The sequence below is a fragment of the Barbus barbus genome (assembly GCF_936440315.1).
Source record: "Barbus barbus genome assembly, chromosome: 19".
Lineage (NCBI taxonomy): Eukaryota > Metazoa > Chordata > Actinopteri > Cypriniformes > Cyprinidae > Barbus > Barbus barbus.
Window position 1 is genome coordinate 16,259,659 of NC_136747.1, and position 21,976 is coordinate 16,281,634.

Here is a 21,976-nt window from a genome sequence, read left to right on the forward strand (position 1 = left end):
ATTTCTGCGTTACGCGCCCTGGGGAGGTCACAATCTCACTGGTGCTTTGTCGCTTGTGAAAGCGAGTTCACGGAGTGGCAGCCAGCTGCTGAGAAGCTGAAGATAAACCTCCTAATGGCAAATGGAGGGTCGTCACCTTGTTGACATTTTGTTCTGCAACATGCCATAAGGGCTCGGGTGCGCGGCAGTTTTGGAAGCGGGAATCTAGGCTATTCAAATTTAAGGCTGGAATACACTAACGTGACTTTTGCCCAGTTTTTGCCCCGATCTGTTGATCCGAGTTCTTGAAGGCCAATTTGCAGATTTTATGCAGTCAGAATTGACAGATTTCACCAAGACCTGATTTTGAGCTGATTTTAGAACCCATTGTTTTAATTTATGTGTCTTCAAATAACAAACACATTTTTTGCATGAGTCTGTCGTGTTCAGAACAGCTTGAAAGTCTAGTAGTGTGTAATGCCCAGTTTTTTTCTTCCTGTAACCATTTACACAGTCTGAGTAAAAAATCTGTAAAAAAAAGTTATTTAGTGTATTCTAGCCTTTAGTCTTTAAAATCGCTTGTATTTATTTGAAAGACTTGGCAGCAAGTGTGGTCACTACATGGTCACCTTAAAAGCGACTACAGCCAAGTCATTCATCATTTCCCATCTTAGTTATCTTAATATGATTAATAGAAGATTAAATGTGCCAATTTTTTGTTATTCTCGTATTCCTTGCCTTTATTTTAGAGGGTTATATATTTTTTTAGCACATTAACTTAAATATTTAAGTCCACTCTTGTTATGGTTGCATTTTTTGGTGGACATCTTCACACTGTGTCCGTTACGGTGAAAGTAAGGAGAATGTTTATTCGGTTTATGAAGTGTTTATCCAGGACCGAGAGTTCTGACATGATAAATGTCAAATCCGAACTCCTCTTCACAAATAATATAAACAGAAAAAAGGCTTTTTATCCTCCTCTACTCCAAAGTCAACAGAGGTCTCCTTAAAGAGACAGTACACCCAAAAAATTGTCTTCATTTACTCACCCTTATGTTGTTCCAAACCTGTATGAATTCCTGTCTTCTTCAGAGCTTAAAAGAAGTCATTTTGAAGGTTGTCTCTGTGTTTTTTTTTTTTTTTTGTCCATACAGTGAATGTCATTGGGGTCTAGTGTTGCTTTGCTCCACATTGACTAATTTTATGGACAAAAACATTATTCTTCAGCATATCTACAGAAAGTAAGTCATAAAGGTTTTGGGTGAAATATTCCTTCCCACTACATACACTTCATACTGTTAACTCCTTAAAAATCAAATAGATCCTAATGAAAAGTCACCCAAATGATTCCCCAACCAAATCTGAGAACATTACTGTAAAGTTTGTATTCAGACATCAGCTTTTGCTGCCATTTCCCAAGCGTTCATGCCTCTCACCCTGTATGACCCTGTGCCAAGCCCGCTCGCTCCAGCTTTAACTAGGTTATTGCGTCAACGCCTGCCCTTCACTATAAATCACTCTCCCTACATTTTAAACCCCAAAGAACTGCGATTCCATCCAAACGGATTCTTCCGAGAACAAAACGAGCAGCCAGACCTGGTCTTGCCCAGTGCGCCTTTGTCTTTTTTTTTTTTTGTTTTTTTTTTTATTCATCATGGTGGGCACACACACCTTTAGTGATAATGTAGCAGCCATTTTGAGGTCTCCGTGCTCAGCATCAGATGCTGCAAACAGGAAAGGCTTAATCTAGCCAATTGAGCGGGTGGGTGATCAGAGGGGCTGCATGCGAACAGGCAGATTTGGGAGATGGGCTCCGAAGGTGGGGGATGGGGGGGGGGGGGAGCGAAGATGGGTGCAAACCCCTGTTCTTTCACGATAAGTGCTGCGCCTTAGGACGAAACTTGGGGAGGACACATCGCTACTCTTGCATGAAGGAATCTGAGCGTTCAGATATCAGACCGGTCCTGGGGGAGTCCCAGCGTGCCGTTTAAAACAAGGCACCTTGTACCTCTCTGGGTGAGGGATGCGATGCCACCAGCGCTTTGGTCTGGGAGGTGGGGCAGCGGGTTACGTCAGCCAAATGAATTGTCATGATGCAGATCATGCGTGAAATGAGCTGCGGATTCCATCGTGCACTTGCAACCGGCCATATTATTATCATCACTTCTTTTAGCTGGCAATTTTTTTGATACACTTCCCAAATCGCTTCTCTTTTGTAGGGGGGCAAGGGTCTTTGATTTTGCTCGTGTGTTTGCGGTGTACCGGTTCAGGGGTCTTCAGGTTGTGATGGTGTTTGCAGTGGGGGCAGAAGGAGGAGGACATTTTTGTGCTTGCAGTGATCTGATCGACAGGCAGCAGTGGCGTGTGCATAAAGAAAATGGTGTGCCGGTGGGGGATGGGCAGAGGGGAATTAAGGGTTGGCATTATGACAGGGTAGCGTGTCAGGAGAGTGCTGCTGTCTTTTTTTTCTTCCATTTAATTTTTTTGTCTCAATATCTCGTCCTCTTCATCCTCCGTCTGCCCTAACTCTCCAACTCTGCCCCCCCCCATCTGAACCGATTGAGATCCCAAACGTGCGTTGTGTATCTTTTTACAAAAAAAAAGAATAAGAACTGAAAAGTAGTTTGTGGTCGTCCGTACCTTTAAGGGGCCCCCAGAAAGTGAGCGTGTGTGTGTTTATTTTTACAACGCAGGGAGGAAAAAAAGGAATACTTTTTTTGGAAGGGGGGGAGGGGTGGAGAGCGAGAAGGGAGGGGTCAGTTTTTGCTCTGCTTTGTGGTGTGTGGCACAGCTGTATTAGAATGGCGGGTCTGAAGGGCACAAAGTGAGTCTTGTGTCGGTATGGCCCATAAAACCACACACACGCACAAATGGTTCCTCGTTTTTAGGCCCTTTCCCTACCTTGCCAAGAAGTGCTGCACGAGTAACTATCCAGGGACCATCCAAAAGGGATCAGTGGGACTATATGGCGGGACAAAAGGGTGATTAGATAAAATGGAGATTTGAAAGTTGTGGTTTAGGGTGTTACGAGGGTCGGTGGGTGAGATCGCCTGATAATCTCATCCGGAGTCAAGCGATATGGCTTATCCGCGGTGTGCTCGTGTACACCATTTCACTCTCTATCTCTGTTTTTCTTTTTCTCGGTCTCTCTTTCTTTTCATCTCTGAGCTGCTGCTGCTGCGTTGGCTGGCGTAGTGCCCAAAGCAGTGAGTCTGTCGTGGAGTGCGCGTGTGCAGGTTTCTGGGGAGGAGGAGGAAGGAGAGGGAGGGAGGGGGGTGTGTGTGTGTGTGTGTGTGTGTGCGTCGATATGCAAAAAGGGGGGGGGGGATAAAGGAGGAGTGGGCCGAGTAAAGAGAGTCTGGTTTTTGTAGCAGCTGACTGAAACAGTCATTATATTATGTAAAGGGGGACGGGGGGTGTGATGGTGTGGGGGGGTCAGACTGACGTGCACTGAACGGACCTTCTGATTGGCTGGCTGGTGCCATTGTTGGTTATGTGTATGCTTGTGCGTTTATTGCTCACGCACTCCCTCGCTCTTTCTTTCTACTGTCTCAGTCACTTGCACTTTTTTTCCCCCTTTTGCTCGCTCTTTACCCTCTTTCTTCCCCCTTTTTTTCCCCCTCACACACTCATTCGTGCAAGGTGGGTGGTTTGTAGCAAGGATACATTTATATATCAGGCTTTTATGTGCTTGCTTTTCAGTTCTTCAGTCGTTGTTGTTAAATTAAAGGACGTTATGTGGCCTCTTCTTAAAATTGTAGTGTAGCACTTTTTGCAGAGTTTTGTAAGAGAGATCACCGGATGTTTTTGCGCTCGTAAAGCCAATCTCGTAAATTAGACTTTGCGATGCCATGCAACGGCGGATGTATGATTAAACTATGCCAGATGAAGAATTGAGTGCAAACGATGACATGAGAAATAATGGGATGATAGAGAGATTATGAAGTCATCAGGGGACCAATTACAGCTCAATTTAATTTGTAATTGGGGATGTCCCTACAATAAGGCATTTTAAGACCAGTCGCTTGTGGGTCTCGGGAGCTTAATTGGGTTTAGGAATAACTACAGTACTGCGTGTTTCATAGGAACTACAGCTGAACGTGACTATAAGGTCAACCGAGCGTAGTTTTAGCGTTTGGTTGGCTGAGGTTTGGCAATCGACTTGTAATTTTGCCAATTTAGAAAAAATATAATAATCCTGGGTGTCAGACTTAGCTCAGGTATAATATTTTTATTCAGTAAGGATACATTAAATTGATCAAAAGTGAGAGAGACATTTATAATGTTGCAAAATATTTTTATTTCAAATAAATATGGTTCTTTTAAACTTTCAAAGAATCCTTAAAGAAAGTATTACATTTTCTACAAAAATATTAAGCAGTGCAGCTGTTTTCAGCATATCAGAATGATTTTTGAAGGATCACGTGACACTGAGGAATGGAGTAATAGCTGCTGAAAATTCAGCTTTGGCATCACATTAATAAATTGTAATTTTTCATAACTGTATTTTTGAACAACTAAATGCACCCTTGGTGAGCATAAAAACATGTAAAACAATTGTACCAAACCCCAAACTTGATATAAACTTGAATGTTTATTATGTTCAGTGAGCGTTATTCTGGTTTATTTTTGACCATTGTTTATTTTATAATAACCATCTGCTGGTTATTCCTTACATATCTAAAATAATCTTACCATGGAGACTTGGAAATAGTTGGAAAATTCACATTTTACCTTTTGGTATTTTTTTACTTGTAGCTGTCATTATTTGCTGTAAGTGACACTGAGCTGGTCAGAATCAGCTGGAAAACATTAATGTAATAAAGAGTTTGTCTTTCGTACTGTAGTTAAAAAATAGAATATTTTGAATATATAAAACCAACATAAATATATAAATGTTGTTTTTAACTTCTACTTAGATGCTGTTCCTCTCATCATCACGCAGGACACATTGGACTCCTCCACAAGCCGTGACTTTGATACCCCTATCTAGATGGTCTTGAAGCTTTGCAAGTGGCATGTTTTGTTTTGAACTTCAGCTAAATATGCACCGTAATGTAGCTTGCTGGACTGGCAGAATAGAATACTGCAAATGTTTTCTACATCAAAGAAGTCAGAAAGTAACAATTGAGATGAGCCTTTTGTCATTGGTCATGTAGGGTTTAGATAGTATTACTGCAACCAGAAATGTGGAGGTGTCACTTGTCCAGTTAGTGAATACAGATTCATCTCGCCCACAAGCTCTCTCACACACACTTTTGAAGCCTTCTTTCTAAAGTGTGATGGCTAAGCAAGGTCACCATGGCTGCCATAGACAGTACTGCCTGCGATCAGTCACGTCTTATAGGAATGGATGATTAGGAATGAGCTTTCCAGGAGCTGGATGTTAAATAATATTCATTAGCGCTGAACAAAAGCATTTAGGCAACGTATATGCTGATTGTGTGTTTGCACCAGGACCTGTGCGACGTGAGCATCATTTGTCAACACACGGATGAGAAACTCTCCTTCGCTGTCTGTCTATGTGGTCTATTAGTGCAGGAGGGTGGTACCATACTGCTATTCTCCTGACCGATACGTGTGTCCACGCACCTTTGATCCCAGCTTCGCTCCAGCGCATCGCATTATACACAATCCCTCACTTGCAGATACACTGAAATCAAAGTTAAGGAGTCCTAGGGCAAATGTTTGAATTCTGCATGACCTCAAACTGCGAGGGGAGCTCAGAGGTGTCAGAGATGAACTATGAGTATTCACGATGTGCTTTCTTTCAAAAGTGAATAGATTCTGTTTTTATTTTGTCTGCTTCACACTATAAAAATGTGTTCACTTGGCCTGCGTGTATGCTGTATCCTTGTATTCATATTTAAATGTGTACTCAATGGAGCTGCCCCTGCATACAGCAATATGATTATAACGTACTTCAGCTAGATATACAGCTAGATTCAATTCTGATTCTCCGATTCCAATTTTGAATGGAATTGATTAGTTCACAACTAATGATTTAAATTGATTGGAATTGATTAGTTCACACTTAAATCAATTAGATTCCAATAATCTAAATTAGATTAGGAATTTACTTGAATTAATTTACAATACAAGCTCTTGGTTTAGAAAAGTTTCCAAGTTGTGCCAGTTCATTTGGATAGATTTCATTTATAATGTCCAATTTGTTCCATAAGAAAGTCTCACTTTGCTTTTGCTGTAAATTTTACAGAGCAGTGTTTAAGACCCTCCCTCCTGATTCAAACTCCTAACGAATCCTTTTTTTTTTTTTTTACTTCATTAAAAGAACTGGTTCATAAGAGTCATTTGTTTCAGGAATCGTGCTCCACTGGTCACAATGTATGCTTTTCATTCACAAAAAAGAACTGGCTCGGAGTCATTCATTTGTGAATTGAAAAGCAGTGCACAAATGCATTTCTACACTGCTCAAAATTGTAGTGTAAAAAATATTAATATCAGGAGGATTACTCAAATGAAAATCCCATGTTTCCCCCCCCAGCCCCTCATCTGTTTGCAAATGTACTATGTATTATGTATATACCTTTAAAAGTTTACTGTGTGTATATATACTTAAAGGTTTACTCTCACTGTATACGGGGTCCAAAGAATTAATACTGGGCAAGTGGCAGCACCTGATAATGTTCTACCTTTAGACTGAAGCTGCGAGCAGAATACAAATGCATCAGACAGATAAAGAGGTTCCAGCACAAACAATAGCCTGCATAGAGTCCTGCACATTCACTGTCCAGACACTCCCCGTGTGTGCGTGGGAGGGGGGAGAGCCGCTCTCTGCCCTCTGGCCATGAAGGGTCCGCCCAAGCGTGCCTAACTAATAAAGACGAGCAAACACACACATGATCATTTAGATCTGTAGTACGTGACGCATGTCCAGAGTGCAGCAGTCTTATGTGTACACCCAATCAAATCTGCACTTGAGCACGCATGACCCCGCAGTGTATGTGTGTGCTTCGCATGGGAACACACACAATCACACACACACATGCAGAGCGATTCAGTCACGTTATAGACTGGCTGTAGGGCTCCCGTGTGGTGTGTTGTGCTTTTGTCCGGAGGGGAGAACAGGAAGTTAATGGCTGACTGTAAGAATGCAGCAGAAGAGATTGGCTCATCTAGTGCTTCAATAAACCAATGTCACCGCTGGTTTAAACTGTTTATTGGGTTAACCGTGTGTTAAAATCAAACACGCATATTACACCGTTTTATATAGGGCATCGTTTTGGAGTTTTACCTGTTCACTTAAGAATTTGTGGTCACGATGTGTCCCATCATACCATAAATTATATATTTTAGGGGACAACACTCTCTGTGTCGGACGGAGAGGATGTCTTCCAGGCATTTCTGTCTTTTTAGCAAGACTGTGCTTTTTATCCATCTACTGCACTGTAGTTTTCTCACTCTGTCTCCCAAAACAGACTCTTCGTGCTTCAAAACTAGATCCGAGAACCGAGCCATTGCGCAGGAGTTGGCGTACCGTGAGCTGATGAATGGAGCTGAGGTGGTCAATCAGCGAGGCACCAACATGAATTTTTGAAAATGGAATTAAACCCAAAAACATTTCAGTAAATAATTTTACTGGAAAAATAAAATAAAATTGGGGCAAATTGGGAAATTGAAATCTATACTATGTTCAGGGCGTTGTGTTCTCAGGTGCTAAATTAAATCAGTCGAAGTAAGGTTCTTGGACAACGAGCCTTCTCTCAATGTTTTAACTGAACAATTTTATCTGACTTGTTTTCCCATGTACTAAGGTTTTGCTGCATGCGTACCATATGCACTTTGTGTCAATGAAATAAGAGAAGTTGCTTCATCAGAGAAGTGCTATTTAAATTTGGTTAGTGGGTCTCATTCACTAAACATGCATACCCATTAATTTGTGCATGAAATCTGCATACGAACATTTTCACAAACAAATCATGATTCATCAAGAACTATTAAGTTATTCATTTGCAGAAAAAACTACTACATGTTTGCAAAAATCCTATACACTAGGTGGCCTCATAAAAGTGTTGTACAGCGGTTTCGTCATATATTTCATATATGCTCAAAGACCTTGCTCTGTGCTCTCAGACAAGCATTTCTTTGGAGAGCTTCGTAAGTTTGCTTAGAGTGGCGAAAGTCTGTGCAAAACATTCTCTTATATGGAGATGTTATGGGTGTGTCTTATGCAAATTACTAACCTTGGGCACTTGATCGCTTGTATAGAATACTTCAAATTCATTAACATTAAAACAATGTTAAGAACTAATTCATGTTCTGACATGCAAGTTGTGAATTAGGTGGGAATTTTTATGAAGTTTTCTTATGCGTATGAATGTAAATGTGACTAAAACACATTTCCGGCTGAAATTTAGGTGCATCACTAGGTCAGATGTGGGTGATAGGAGTTTGAATTCAGCTCACACCTTTTCTGAGTAATCCTTTCCTGTTTTGTCTTTATTCAAATAAGCACAGTTGTTGGTTTTAAATACAATGAGCAATATAGAAATTACGTTTCAGCTGTAATTTTAGTGTCACAATGCATTTTGTTTCAACTGATTTACCTGTAGTCGTGTCTCCATAGCTGAAATTGCATACTTAACTTTAAAATAATGAAAAAAAAAAAATATATCTATAAAATGGAAACAGGGAAAATACATATATTTTTTCAGATGAAAGCATTACTGTTGATCCATGAGTGAAACTCCACTTCATCAGAGTAAAAAATCATATAATTATAGTTCTTGAGTAAGACTTGTATCTTCAGTCAGTAATCTGTTGGCAGAAACACGATCCCACAAGGGGGGAAAGTCTGTCCCCTCTCAGTGACTGCTTTGTGACGTTGTCAGTGGGAGTTTTGGGAAGCTCCGTTCAGCTGCGTGTCTGCACTCAGAAATCACTCTTGTCGTAACAGCCGCTGACTGTGAGGTAGGGAGACCCTCTCTACTAGCAGCCCAAGCTAATTTCCTCAGTCAAACCATGAAAGTTACACTGATTTGTATGTAATGATCATGTAATTTATCAATTAAGCCTGGAGAGGCCTTGGTTCTCGAGCACTGTAGTCCACAGCCTCAGCACGAGGCAGACTAATGGCTCTGTTAAGTCTGTGGGCGTGTGAGGAGTCATAGTAGATCTCTCTCACTCTCTCTCACTTGCTCTCAGCTCTTTCGCTGTAAAAGAATAATTAAGTGATTTGCATTGGTCTCGAGCAGGGGAATTTGTACTGATTCCTACAGATTAGGGCTGTCGAGATACCAAAATTTTGGTATTTGATACCAGTAAGAGTAAGAGCTCTTGATACGGCTGTGAAAATCAATGTACTCTTGAACACCATTCATTTATTTTTGTTTAAAAGTTAACTTTTTATTAATCATGTAAATATTGCCCCAAGTTGTTTAAAATTCAATTATTGTGTTATTTATTTATTTTCATTTGATCAACTTTGCACCTGCTTTGCTACTATAGGTGATTTTAAAAGCATTTGTTCACAAATGTTCTCTCTCTGTGTTGCTGACAGGATGGAGCGGATGTCTGAGGAGGCGTTGAGGCTGAACCTGCTGAAGCGGGGTCTGGAGGCGCAAGATGAGCGGGACGAGGCACTGGCCAAGCGCCTGAAGATGGAGGGTCATGAGGCCATGGAGAGGCTTAAAATGCTTGCCCTTCTCAAACGCAAGGATCTGGCCGCTTTGGAGGGGGCGGCGGTTGCGGCAGCCATGGCAGAGGGCAAAGGCCCCGGGGGCAGTCAGGGGCTGATGGGAGCTGTGGCCTACGAAGAGAAGATGAATGGAAGTTTGAGAGTCGGGGGCCATGGAGGTCCAAGTAAGAATGGGAAGGAAAACATAGTGGATGAGCCAGTGGACATGAGTGCTAGAAGGAGGTGAGGTTTCGGGAGAGCGTTCAACATCTGTTTGTTGAAATGAGTACCGGAATTCCGGAAAATAAATTGCACATGCCTATAAGCCGGGTGAAAGATGCATTGTTGAATGAAAAATCTGCATCACTGCATCATGTGGAAGTCAGGTTTTATTACGTTCAGAAGTACCTGTAAATATATCTATCTTATCTATCTTATCTATCTTATCTATCTTTCTTTCTTTCTTTCTTTCTTTCTTTCATGGTTCTATATTTATATAAGACTTATATTTTAAACACTCTTTTTTTATATTTAGTTTTATTTCACTTAACATTTATTTTATTTCCAGTAACAAATTATATATATTTTTTAATGGTTTTAGTTTAAGTTTTAGTTTACCTATAATAACCCTGTTAAGAACATAACAGAAATAAAAAATATATAAGTATAAAACAAACATAAATTTTAGTGTCATTCATTGTAAACAAAATTTATTATAAATGCCAGGACTAAATAAATTTATTCAAGTAAACCTGAAACTACTAGTGTGAGGAAAATGAGTTATATAAATAAACTTTGGCTTACGTACCTTGGGCTCAATCATTTTGCTTGCTTGAAGTTAATTGCGTTATGTAAGTCACTTTGGAATGTAAATTGTAGCACATTTCAGATTATAAAAAACAACTGATATTCTGGGAAGTAGAGTATGTTTTTGCTATGTGGTGTTAAATTAAATAATACTTTAATGATTTTATCCTGCAGGTGTTGCTAGGCCTTGTTTTTTTTTTTTTGTTTTTTTTTTCATCTGGACTCCCTTAAAAATTACTATTTACGGTGCCCCTAAAAATCCCACTATTTTTGCTCTTCATAGCGATATAGTTCGAGAGCGACGCACTCCATCACCAGATGTTATCATTTTGTCAGACAACGAGGCGTCTAGCCCCCGGAGCACGCCTCACCCCGAGGAGAAACAGCATCAGGCCAACCTTGAGATGTTTAAGGTGCAGTATCCCATGGAGCAATCAGATCTATCGTTGGTTACCCACCATTAAACCCTTAGAATGAGTTTAGTGAACCTAATTGCTGATCTCTTGTGTGTTTGTTCTGCAGGGGAAGACTGGTGACGAGCGGCAGCAGATGATCAAAGCTCTCCGAGAAGAGCTCAGGCTGGAGGAGGCCAAGCTGGTGCTCCTGAAGAAACTGAGACAGAGTCAGATGCAGAAGGAGAACGTGGTGCAAAAGGTCAGAACCCTACATAATGTCCTGTGCTTTACTCTACGCTTGATGCCAACTGGGCCAGTAACTCTACACTCTGTCGGTTGTGAATTTGAATTATATTTATTGGATGGACAGGCATGTTGAAGACCTTTTTGGAATTGAGAAAACATCTCAGCCTCATACCTGCCATACCACTGTGCCCATTTAGTGTAGTGTGCAGTTAACTCAATGCAGATCAGGCTGGTAGCAGTTCCTTTAAGAGGCCAGACACATTACAAGCTGGCTTTGATATCACTGTCAAGAAGTTATTTGAATATAAAAGGACTAAAATGCATGGTAATGAGGTCATACACAGGATGTTTGTAAATAAAACCATTATTTTAGGTATTCGGGCAAAATAAAGTGGATGGAGTAGCTGCAGCCTGTCAGAAATAGAATGAGAAGTCCATCAGCTGAAACTGCTCCTGGTGTAAACAGCTTAGTTTATTTTTGTTGAAATTTTTTTTTAATGGAAGGGATCTTATTTTGTGCTTTTCTGGTGTAGAAATGCACAGTTTATTGTCATCATCAGCTACGGCTGCACATTCACATTGATTTAGGCCTATTTGAAGCCATGTGAGAAACCAGAAGTATGACAAAGTGAAAACGGAGTTGTGGGCTGGATTTAAGGATTTTAGTTTTTTTTCATTCAGCAAGGATGCATTAAATCGATCAAAACTGACAGTAAAGATATTAGCAATGTTCAAATGAATTCATGTTCATTTCAGAATCCTGAAAAAATGTATCGCTGTTTCCACAAATACATTAAGCAGCACAACATTTTCAACATTAATAATGAAATTGTTTCTTGAGCAGCAAATCAGCATATTAGAAAACATCATGCTAAACTAAAGATTGGAGCAATAGCTGCTGAAAACTCAGATTTGGCATCACAGGAATAAATAACATTTTTAAATAATATTAAAAAGGAAAATCTTTTTAAAATGGTAATATATATATACATCTTTTTACAATGGCCAAATAAATGGAGCTTTGGTGAGGTAAGAACTTGGTCTTACTCCAGACTTAACAACGATAGTGTGCAAGTCAATGCAAAACGCGACAACGAAGTGCATATGCACATTACAGATTAATTCAGATAGCAACTGAATTCACACGATTCTACTATAGTGAAGGCCCAGCTCATGAATACTAATTAGGTCACATGATTTGCTGAGCCAAGCAAATTATGAACCAGTACAAATTGGTTAATATTCATGAGCTATGACTTATTATTATGAATAAACATTTTGCCACACGTATGCTAAATTGTGTCGCTCTGCTACAGTAAAAATGTTTTGGTATTGACTTGAAGTGGAGTATAGTTACTTCTAACGTCCTATGTTCTAAATTTTACTGTGAACTTCCTCTTCCAATTTCTGTGAAACCAGCTTGCACTCCGCTTTCTCATAGTTGTCTCTGCATATTAAACTGTAATTGGAGACAGCACTCTAAAAAAAAAAAAAAAAATCAGCATTGACTGATTGTCGCAGTCTTGTATGCTGTAAATCTGCCTATTTGTACTCTACATCTCCACTGCAGCTCGTCTGTACAGCATGTTCACCTTCACTGTTTTAGCACCAAGCAAAATAACCTCCCCTCGTGTCCAGCTGAGTGTTATATTAATGCCAGGAAGAACTGTCGAGGTAAATCGTTTTATTGTTGAAAGGACGATAGTTGCTAGCGGGGGTGAAATAGGGTAACAGGGGAGCGAGGCGGGCAGCCATAACCTCACAGATGCCATATCACAGCTCTGTGTAATGTTTGTCCATGTTCTGTGCCATTGAGATGTTTTGTCTTAGCTTCTCAACTCAGTGTCTGTCTAGATGCATAGAAACTCACTCTTGTATGACATACAAGTGCCACAACCCACTCTGCATGAATAATGTTTGCTTGCTCTTCATCTGGAAGATGAACATTTGGTGCTACTGAGGCATACAATATTGTAATAATGTTATTATAATCATTATTTATTATTATTATTATTATTATTATTACTACAGTCTTTTTAACCACAGCATTTATTTATTATTATTAATATTATACATGGTAATGCATTGATTTTGGACATGCACAGTAGTAACAACTTTATTATTTGACTTGGGTTTTATGTTACTTGAAATGCTTTAGCATGTAAAATACCACAATAGATGAATATGCTAATCATATGTTTGGTATGTTTTATGCATAAATTCTACTTTTCATATTTGCAAAATAGGTGTGAGATGTTACAATTGTCTGTATGATATCACTAGGCTGTGTAAAAAAATAAATAAAACAAACCAATCAGAAACCTCAATGAATGAGTTCGGGACAGGACTAGCTGTTTGTTGAAGAATGTATAAGGGAAGTGCTTGGATCAAAAAGGGAAAAAAAAATCCCAAACAATACCTATTTTTCTGCGTCCAATTGGTGGAAGTCGCACAGCAGCTTTAACTGAAAAAAAAAATGAAGCTTGAGTTCCACTAATACATTGCGTGTTTTTTTTCGTGTTTGCGTTGTTTTCAGTTATAATGAATCTCTGTACATGAGTATGAGTTTTTAATAGAATGACCTCTCATTTCTCTTTTCAGGTGCCGGTGGTCCAGAATTCCCCGTCATCAGTGCAGCCGTCGCCCATGCACAGCTCTCAGGGGCTTGGGAAACTACCTGTGCGGCCCGGCATGCACTCATCTGAGCCTCAGAGCCTGCGCACTGCACAGGTACATGGGGTTTTATGTGCACCAGTATATGCCTTTCTAAATATGAGTAGTGTGTGTGTGTGTGTGTGTGTTTTTTTCCCCCCTAGATTTTAAGCACAATGCACATGGATACCTCCTCATTATGTTGTACGCATTAGACTGAACATTTTAGAGCCTGCTGTTGGTTGCCATGGGAGCAGCACCTTAAGATCAGCATAACTGTATAGATTGGTACCAGTTACCATCTTTAATTACGGTCCATCTGTTGAGTACAAACAAAGCATTTGATGTCAACACTTTGCAATCTGATATGCAGTGTCTGTTGACATCTAGTGGTCACGCTGTGCATTGCAGAGTTATTAATAATTCTGTATGTGTTTTTTTCCCCCCTTAGGGCCACACAGTAATCAGGTCTGCTGCCAATGCATCTTTGCCCCCAATGATGATGTCACAGCGGGTTATTGCACCCAATCCTGCCCAGCTTCAGGGTCAGAGAGTGCCCTCCAAGCCTGGCATGGGCCGCTCCTCTACAGGTGGTTTGGGTAACGCAGTGAGCTATCAGCAGGTACGGTCAAACAGTCAAGCTCACAGCCATTAGTCCTAATTTGTTTTGTGGGTTTTCTCTCTGCAATTTATTGACATTGAACTTTTAAAACAATTATACAATGTGAATAGTTCACAATTATACAATGTGAATGTTGTTTTTTGTAAAGGTCATAATCTATTCTGGGAGTTGCTGTGACACATTTGTACTTTGCTCAATATATTTGTTACTGGCTTATTTCAAAATACTGAAGTCATGAACTAGGCCTGAGTGATATAGCAAAAATATTTTCAGCCTTTTGACAAAATATACATGTTTAAAAGTGTATGGTAAGATATCAAAAGTGATAATAAAATGTTATAATGTTTTCAAAATATTTGCTGCTCTTTTGAAATTTCTCTTCAAAGAATGCTGAAAAATGTATCTCAGTTTTCACAAAAATATTCAGCAGCGCAACCGTTTTCAACGTTGATATTAAGAAATGTTTCTTCATATTAGAATGATTTCTGAAGGATCATGTGACACTGAAGACTGGAGTAATGGCTGTTGAAAGTTCAGCTTTGCCATCACTAGATTAAATTATATTTTAAAATTGATTAAAATATAAAACATTTACTTTAAGCTGTGATATTTTACAGTATTACTGTTCTTACTGCAGTTTTGATCAAATGCATACAGCATTATTGAGCATCATTCAGAAACCTAAAAATATCTTGCTGACACAATGTCTGAATATGTGCATATATCTCAGTACTTAACACAGAATATTTAATTATAATTTGTTAACACTTTAGTAAAGGGACCAATTCTCACTATTAATTAGTTGCTTATTAGCATGCCTATTATTAACATATAGGCTCTTTATTAGTGTTTATGAAGCGCACATTCTGCATGACCATATTCTACATCCCTAATCCTACCCAATACTTAAACTTAACAACTACCTTACTAACTATTAATAAGCAACAAATTAGGAGTTTGAGGCAAAAGTCATAGTTAATGGTTTGTTAATGGTGAGAACTGCACCTTAAAATAAAGTGTGACCGATAATTTCCTGTAATAACCAAATATTTGCCCTCTATATATTTTTACTATAACATTTTAAAGTATTTGACATGCAGTGCTCATATATCTGTGAACACTTGAGTAATTTTAAGAATTAAGTAATTTTGAACAAGTGTTTGAACCAATTTATTCAAGTGCACAGTTTGAAAGAAACTGAATATAAGGTGGGGGTTTTTTTTCCTCCTGATGTTTAAATCATGTTTTAAAATATCTCTTCCTTAGGATGGTGCATAAAACAAGTGAACTGGAACGGGCCTCAGCTTAATAGCCGAATAAAAAATGTGCATTAAATCACAGCAATATTCATAGTGTTGTTTAGTTTTATATCGCCAACAAAATCATATTGAATATCTCGTATATTCGATACATCGCCCAGCTGCAACATGAATCACTCATAAAAATGGATTATGTGGGTTACTGATGATTTGCCCTTTTGCTTTGTGTGATGCAGGCTGCCAGCCAGCAGGTGGGGGTCTCGCAGCGTTCAGGCTCGTCCTCGGCTATCTACATGAACCTGGCACACATGCAGGCAGCAGGAGCAGCTGGCGTCGGGGTAGGTGTGAGTGGGGTTGGTGCTGTCAGCCCTTCCACCCTTTCCAGTGCCTCCAGCGTGGCTTCTCTGAACGACCAGGCCAGCAGCCAAGCAGCCGCTAAACTGGCCCTCCGCAAGCAACTGGAGAAGACCCTGCTGGAGATACCTCCACCTAAACCTCCAGCGCCCCTGCTGCACTTCCTGCCCTCTGCTGCCAACTCTGAGTTCATCTACATGGTGGGGTTGGAGGAGGTCGTGCAGAGTGTCATTGATAGTCAGGGTAGGAGCAAGAGGAACCACCCACACCACAAAAACACCTTGCACAGTAGGGCTGCGCAATATGGTCTTGATTTGAATTGCAGTATGGATAAGCATTGACATCTAATGCTAAGATCAAAAGTAAAAAAAAAAAAACAATTAAGCAGCTGCTCTCATGTTCAAAAGAATTAAAAAAATTGTGCAAGTGGAAATCGTTTAAGACCATTCACATTTGACCTAAAAGTGAAGTAAGTGAATGCGGTTTAATAATCACACGAGGCCATATTGCAGTTTCAGTTTATGTATTGTAGAACTAATTCACAGCTAATTCTGCTCAATCACTAAACTCCTGTTTTCTGCTTTTGCTAGGTAAAATGCGGGGGTCACTGCCACATGTGGAGCCTTTCTTCTGTGCTCAGTGCAGGACTGACTTTACCCCACACTGGAAGCAGGAGAAAAGTGGTCGCATTCTCTGTGAGCAGTGCATGACGTCCAATCAGAAGAAGGCCTTGAAGGCCGAGCACACCAATAGGCTCAAGAACGCTTTCGTTAAGGCTCTGCAGCAAGAACAGGTCAGTCACAGTATCTTCAGTTTTCATTTTACTTCTGATAAGAGTTGTTAGGATTCCAAAATTTGAATGAAGAAATTAAGCTTGATGATTCTCCATACACGTTACGTTTCAGTACATCACAAACTAGTATGCTACAGTGCTGTTATTCTTAAATAAAATTAAAACTCTTAAAAATCGATTAATAGAAAAAAACTTAAAGGAAAATTAGGAATGTTGCCCCAGCAACTAACTGAAATTACATCACGGGGAAGTTGTGGCCTAATGGTTAGAGAGTCGGACTCGTAATTGAAAGGCTTTGAGTTCGAGTCTCCGGCCGGCAGGAATTGTAGGTGGGGGGAGTGAATGTCCAGCGCTCTCTCCACTCTCAATACCACGACTGAGGTGCCCTTGAGCAAGGCACCGAACCTCCAACTGCTTCCACTGCTCCGGGTGTGTGTTCACGGTGTGTGTGTGTGTGTGTTTTCACTGTTGTGTGTGTGCACTTTGGATGGGTTAAATACAGAGCAAAAATTCAGAGTATGGGTCACCATACTTGGTCGTATGTCATTTCACTTTCACTTTTTAATGTATGTACATAAAGTATGGAGTTTCTGTGCTACTAGTGTCACCTAGTGGAATTACAAAAATAAAGCATATTTTTAAAACAACCTTTGCAAAAGTGAATGTATTTAACCTTCACCTTTATGATGAAATTGAAATAAAATTAAAATGTTAAAAAAAATTTAAAACTGAAATTATAATAACTAAATATAAGATGATCCAAATTATTAATAAATACTATTATAGTATATAAATAATATTAAAATAACACCGGAAAGCTACAAAGCACACACATACATACATACATATATATATATATATATATATATATATGAAAACCCACTATTTTTAGTTGTAGAAGTGGTAGTAGTAGAATTGACTTTTTCTGGCATTTACAACTGATTTTGTTAGCTTGTAGTATCTGTAATGTAATCTGCATGTTGACTTCCTGTTTTTGTCTCTGTCCTTTCAGGAAATAGAGCAGAGGTTGCAGCAGCAGGCTGCTCTGTCCCCCAGCTCTGCCCAGACTGTGTCCAGCGTGAGCAAAGGGGAGACCATGATCCGACACCATGCCCTCCGACAGGTGCACACTCTCATTGTGTACAAATAATTGGATCTCATGAGATAATTTTTATGGATTTTGAAATGGCCGTTTTATTCTGGTCCTTCGGCTAATCACAGATTTTAATGACTCTATCAGTTTAATGGTACAAAGAGGTGTCGTGAAATTTAACGCTGATTCAGTCTCATTTTCTCTGTCAGACACCTCAGCCACAGGCCGCTCTACAGCGGGGTCTGTCCAGCTCAGCACGAGGTGTCCTCTCTAATTTCGCCCAGGCCTCCCAGCTCTCAGTGGCCAGTGGGCTGCTGGATATGACAAGCAAGCGCTGTGGCAGCAGTACCAGCAGCAGCAGTCGGGCTCAGCATGACAGCCGCAGGCAGATCTACAACATCCCTGGTAAGATGATGCAGTTTAATTAGAAACGCGCAGCATACCTTAAATATATGATTTTGAAACAGCGGTGAGGAAATGTTGTATGGGTTAAGGATTAATTATGGAATCAGATTTTGTTAAACTGACATTCATCCACCCCTGAGGTCCAGTCTCAACACATTGATTATGCAATTCTTGACATGCTATTGGACCCCAAGAAGACTGACTAGAATAAAATGACCAGAGAAAGTGCTATGCAACAGTGTTGAAGATGAAATACTAAATTCTTCAAAAAACCAGGCTGTGCCACCTGACAAAGATTTCAGGATGTAGAATTATTATAAAGCTTGAAAGTCTCTCTTCATTTTAACTTCATTTAAGACTTTTAGGATGTTATCAAAAAAGGATGAGTTAATAAAATCAATTTAATTGAAGTTAGTGAAGGTCTAACATCCTTTCCTTGAAGATTGCACTTCTTTTTAAATGTACTTATCTGTGCTTTTATTAATTATTTTTAATTAGGGTTGTCGATTTAACGTGTTAATTAGTTATGGGGGAAAAATATATTAAAATTGTTAATGCATTTAAGGGATAGTTCACCCAAAAATTAAAATGAAAAACAAAATTCAGTATTGTCTATTTGATGCCTTTCTCATTTAACATCATGATGACTTCAAATGATCTTTTGGGGATGATTTCTCAGCCAAATTTGATATGCAATTAATTAATAGGATAATAATAATAATAAATTAAAAATGTGGTCCCACTTTATATTAAGTGTACTACTATGTTCTTTTAAATTAATCATTTGATACAATGCACTTTTTGTGTACACAGGTCTGAATATTGCCTATCTAAATCCGGGAGCCATCGGGGGCCACAAGGCATCCAGCCTAGCGGACCGTCAGCGGGAGTATCTGCTCGACATGATTCCCCCACGCTCCATATCCCAGTCCATCACCGGGCAGAAATGAGCCCAGACGGGACTGCAGATACCCCTTTTGGACGCCCCACCACCCCTCTGTTCTACATCAGAACATCAGCCACCCCCCAACACATACACACGCACACCATCACCCCATCGCATGCAGTGCCTGTCCGTGTGCCTACCCAACTAACCCATAAGAACAGCTCAATCAGTCAGACTATAAACACCAGACTGTCAGTGCATCTCAAACTTCGGTTTCCTACTATAGCAAAGCTCTTTATTGTTATCTCAACTTATTATTGCTGTTGTTATTGCTACTTCTATTATTATCACAGTTATTATTATTATTAGTATTATTGTTGCTTCTGTTACAGTTACTTATATTACACTTATTAGTAGGTTTAGTGTTTTTTTGCATCTTTTATGTTCTTACCCTTATGTTTTTCTTTTCAGAGGGAGGATGCCAGATTGCAGGGTCAATTAAAAATATAAAAGCTTGTTTTTTGGTTCATTTGAAAGCTTCCTCCCTCAGTCGCCCCTGTAAAATTAGACTCATTCTCTCTCATGTCGTATATGTTCAGTTTCGAAGTTGGAGTGGTTAAAGCATTCTTACCTGAAAGAGAGAGAGAGCAGAATCTTTATAGTGTTACACGTTTGGAAACTACAAAGTCCTCCAAGAACCTTCTGGTTCAGAAAGAGCAAGACCGACTCATGTACATTGATCAGATTGATCCTTATGCAGAGTGCTGCTGATCTAGTCAACGTTGGTTCTGCCTTGAGAAGGCCACAGGGAAAATGGGACCTGCACTAGCACGGATGAGTCTCCTGTTGTCGAATGTACAGAGAGAACTGTAAAATTGGAGTGCATGCGCCCACGAACAGGATCTCTCCCGTGTCTCTCAATGCCTTCACTTTCACAAGATGCAGTGCTGTCATGTAACTTCGTTTGTGGCGACGGTGCGTTTCACTGCACAGCAAAGAATGAAGCCAGAGAGTCCCATCATCGTGAACTTTGTCTCCTTTTTGATTTGTGTTTCTGCTTGGGTGTTTTTTGCTCATTTATTTTTAACCCCCCACCCCCTCCCTGTCTTTACCATTTTGTTCTTTTTATTTTAATCGTGCGGCGTCTCCATCTGAAATGGCGTATCACGTATCTTAAAGGTACTTGCCACTGGAGACGATAATCATTGAAATGGCAAATAGGTGGAGTTATTGGAAAACGGTTTATGCGTAGATTGTTAACGTGAGTTTTAACAGAAGGCATTGACAAGGATCAATCATCGTGTTAAAGCAATGCACATGAGATGCCTCGTTATGGAGGAGCACTTTTCTTCTTAATAATTGAAAAAACAAACGGTTAAGCAATGTTAAAGAATGTTTCAGCTCACAGGATCTTAATTTATGGATGCCATCGGATGTCTCGGAGAGAGCTGGGAGAAAGACTTTTTGTGCGTTGTGGGGTGCATTTCATCTTTTCGAAAGAGTCCACATTATGGTACATGTGTTTGTTGCAGTAGACATAACCTGGAGGCATTTGAATGATGGTAACAATATAAGCAGTGTTTAGTCAATATGCAGTATTAGGGATTCTGTGCAGGATGATTTTGCGTTCCGATTGCACAATTATCTTTTGGTCAGATTTAGTTCTGTGGTAGTGAGGGAGTGCTCCATGTTTCGGTGACGTGGATCACAAATGGCTTTCAAAGGGTTTAACATCTGCTTGTTGACACGAAGTTGAGCACTTAACATTTCCCCCCCCAGCCTAAGCATTTACCATGACACGTTTGGTTCTTTTGGAACTCAGACTTTGAGGTCTGTCATGCAGGTCATGTTTAATAGCTGAGAAGCTCGAAAGCTATTATGTGTTTGGTGAATTAATGGAAATAAATCCATACACATGCGTTTTTCTGTCATGTGTATAGTCACTGATCCTTGCAGTTTGATTTTGTTTTGTCTTTTTAAGTGTCCTGTATAATGCCACTGATTTGTGGTGGAACGATGCAACTTTTGAACAAGATTTTGAAGCTACCTTGGATTAAATTTTCAGGTGCAATATTAGATAATAGGATGTTTACATTTTTTATTTTATTTTTTTCCCTGGTAAATCAGTCCCTTTTAGTCATTGTTCAATCTTTGACATTAAGGGGTTGATTTTATCTTTGCTCCAATTTTATGATCTAATGTTTTTTTGTTGTTCTTTTGAAATGAACGTAGGGTGTTTATAGTAACTAATTTCTCTCTCCTGCTCTCTCTTTTAGACGATATTAGATGCATCCATATACCTGTGTTCATATATTTACAAGCAAGTTGGATTTTGAAGTTTAACTTCCTTTTGACTCCTCAATTAAGTTCCATTTTTGTTTGGTTGTTTAATTTCAGCTGTTTCTTAAAAAAAAAAAAAGAAAAAAGGAGAAAAAATTTAAATTTTAATCAAACAAAAAAAAAAAAGTATGAACAGATGATGACACGATATTTGCTAGGTCAGAAGTAATAATGACTTATTGTACATATGCTTTTTTCTCCCTTGAATTAAAAATAATGAAATGAAATTAAAATGGTTGTATATTGTGTAGAAAAGCAAACAAAAAGCCATGAATATTGTGAAGCTTGTCATTTCGTTTTGTGATCACTGTGTATTATTGTGTAACAAATGTGCAAAATGTATGGGATTATACTTCTCTTGTTTTTGAATGAGCTCTTTAGATGCATTTTCTCCCCGGCTGTACGTTTTTGTAGTATGTAGTGTTTGCAGAAGAAAAAAAAGTTCATTGTTCTGGTGGAGCGTTTGATCCATTCTGTAGTCTTTGGACTGAGACATGATGGGACAGTC

The 21,976-nt window shown here is 39.4% G+C and overlaps 1 protein-coding gene across 2 annotated transcripts in view; it reads left to right on the forward strand.

The window, feature by feature from the left end:
- The window catches only part of LOC306885664 (transcriptional repressor p66-beta-like), a 40,178-nt gene extending 18,501 nt beyond the window's left edge, over positions 1-21,677 (forward strand). Inside the window, exons 2-11 of one of the 2 annotated variants that reach the window (XM_079442343.1) lie at positions 9,500-9,859; positions 10,707-10,836; positions 10,946-11,077; positions 13,666-13,794; positions 14,168-14,338; positions 15,834-16,194; positions 16,542-16,744; positions 17,757-17,867; positions 18,047-18,242; positions 19,056-21,677. In XM_079442343.1, coding sequence (XP_079298469.1) covers positions 9,501-9,859; positions 10,707-10,836; positions 10,946-11,077; positions 13,666-13,794; positions 14,168-14,338; positions 15,834-16,194; positions 16,542-16,744; positions 17,757-17,867; positions 18,047-18,242; positions 19,056-19,192 — 1,929 coding nt within the window. In that variant the 5' untranslated portion in view covers position 9,500 and the 3' untranslated portion in view covers positions 19,193-21,677. The remainder of the gene's footprint in view (positions 1-9,499; positions 9,860-10,706; positions 10,837-10,945; positions 11,078-13,665; positions 13,795-14,167; positions 14,339-15,833; positions 16,195-16,541; positions 16,745-17,756; positions 17,868-18,046; positions 18,243-19,055) is intronic. The other variant, XM_079442344.1, reaches the window with a different exon arrangement.
- Positions 21,678-21,976: the final 299 nt, after the last annotated feature.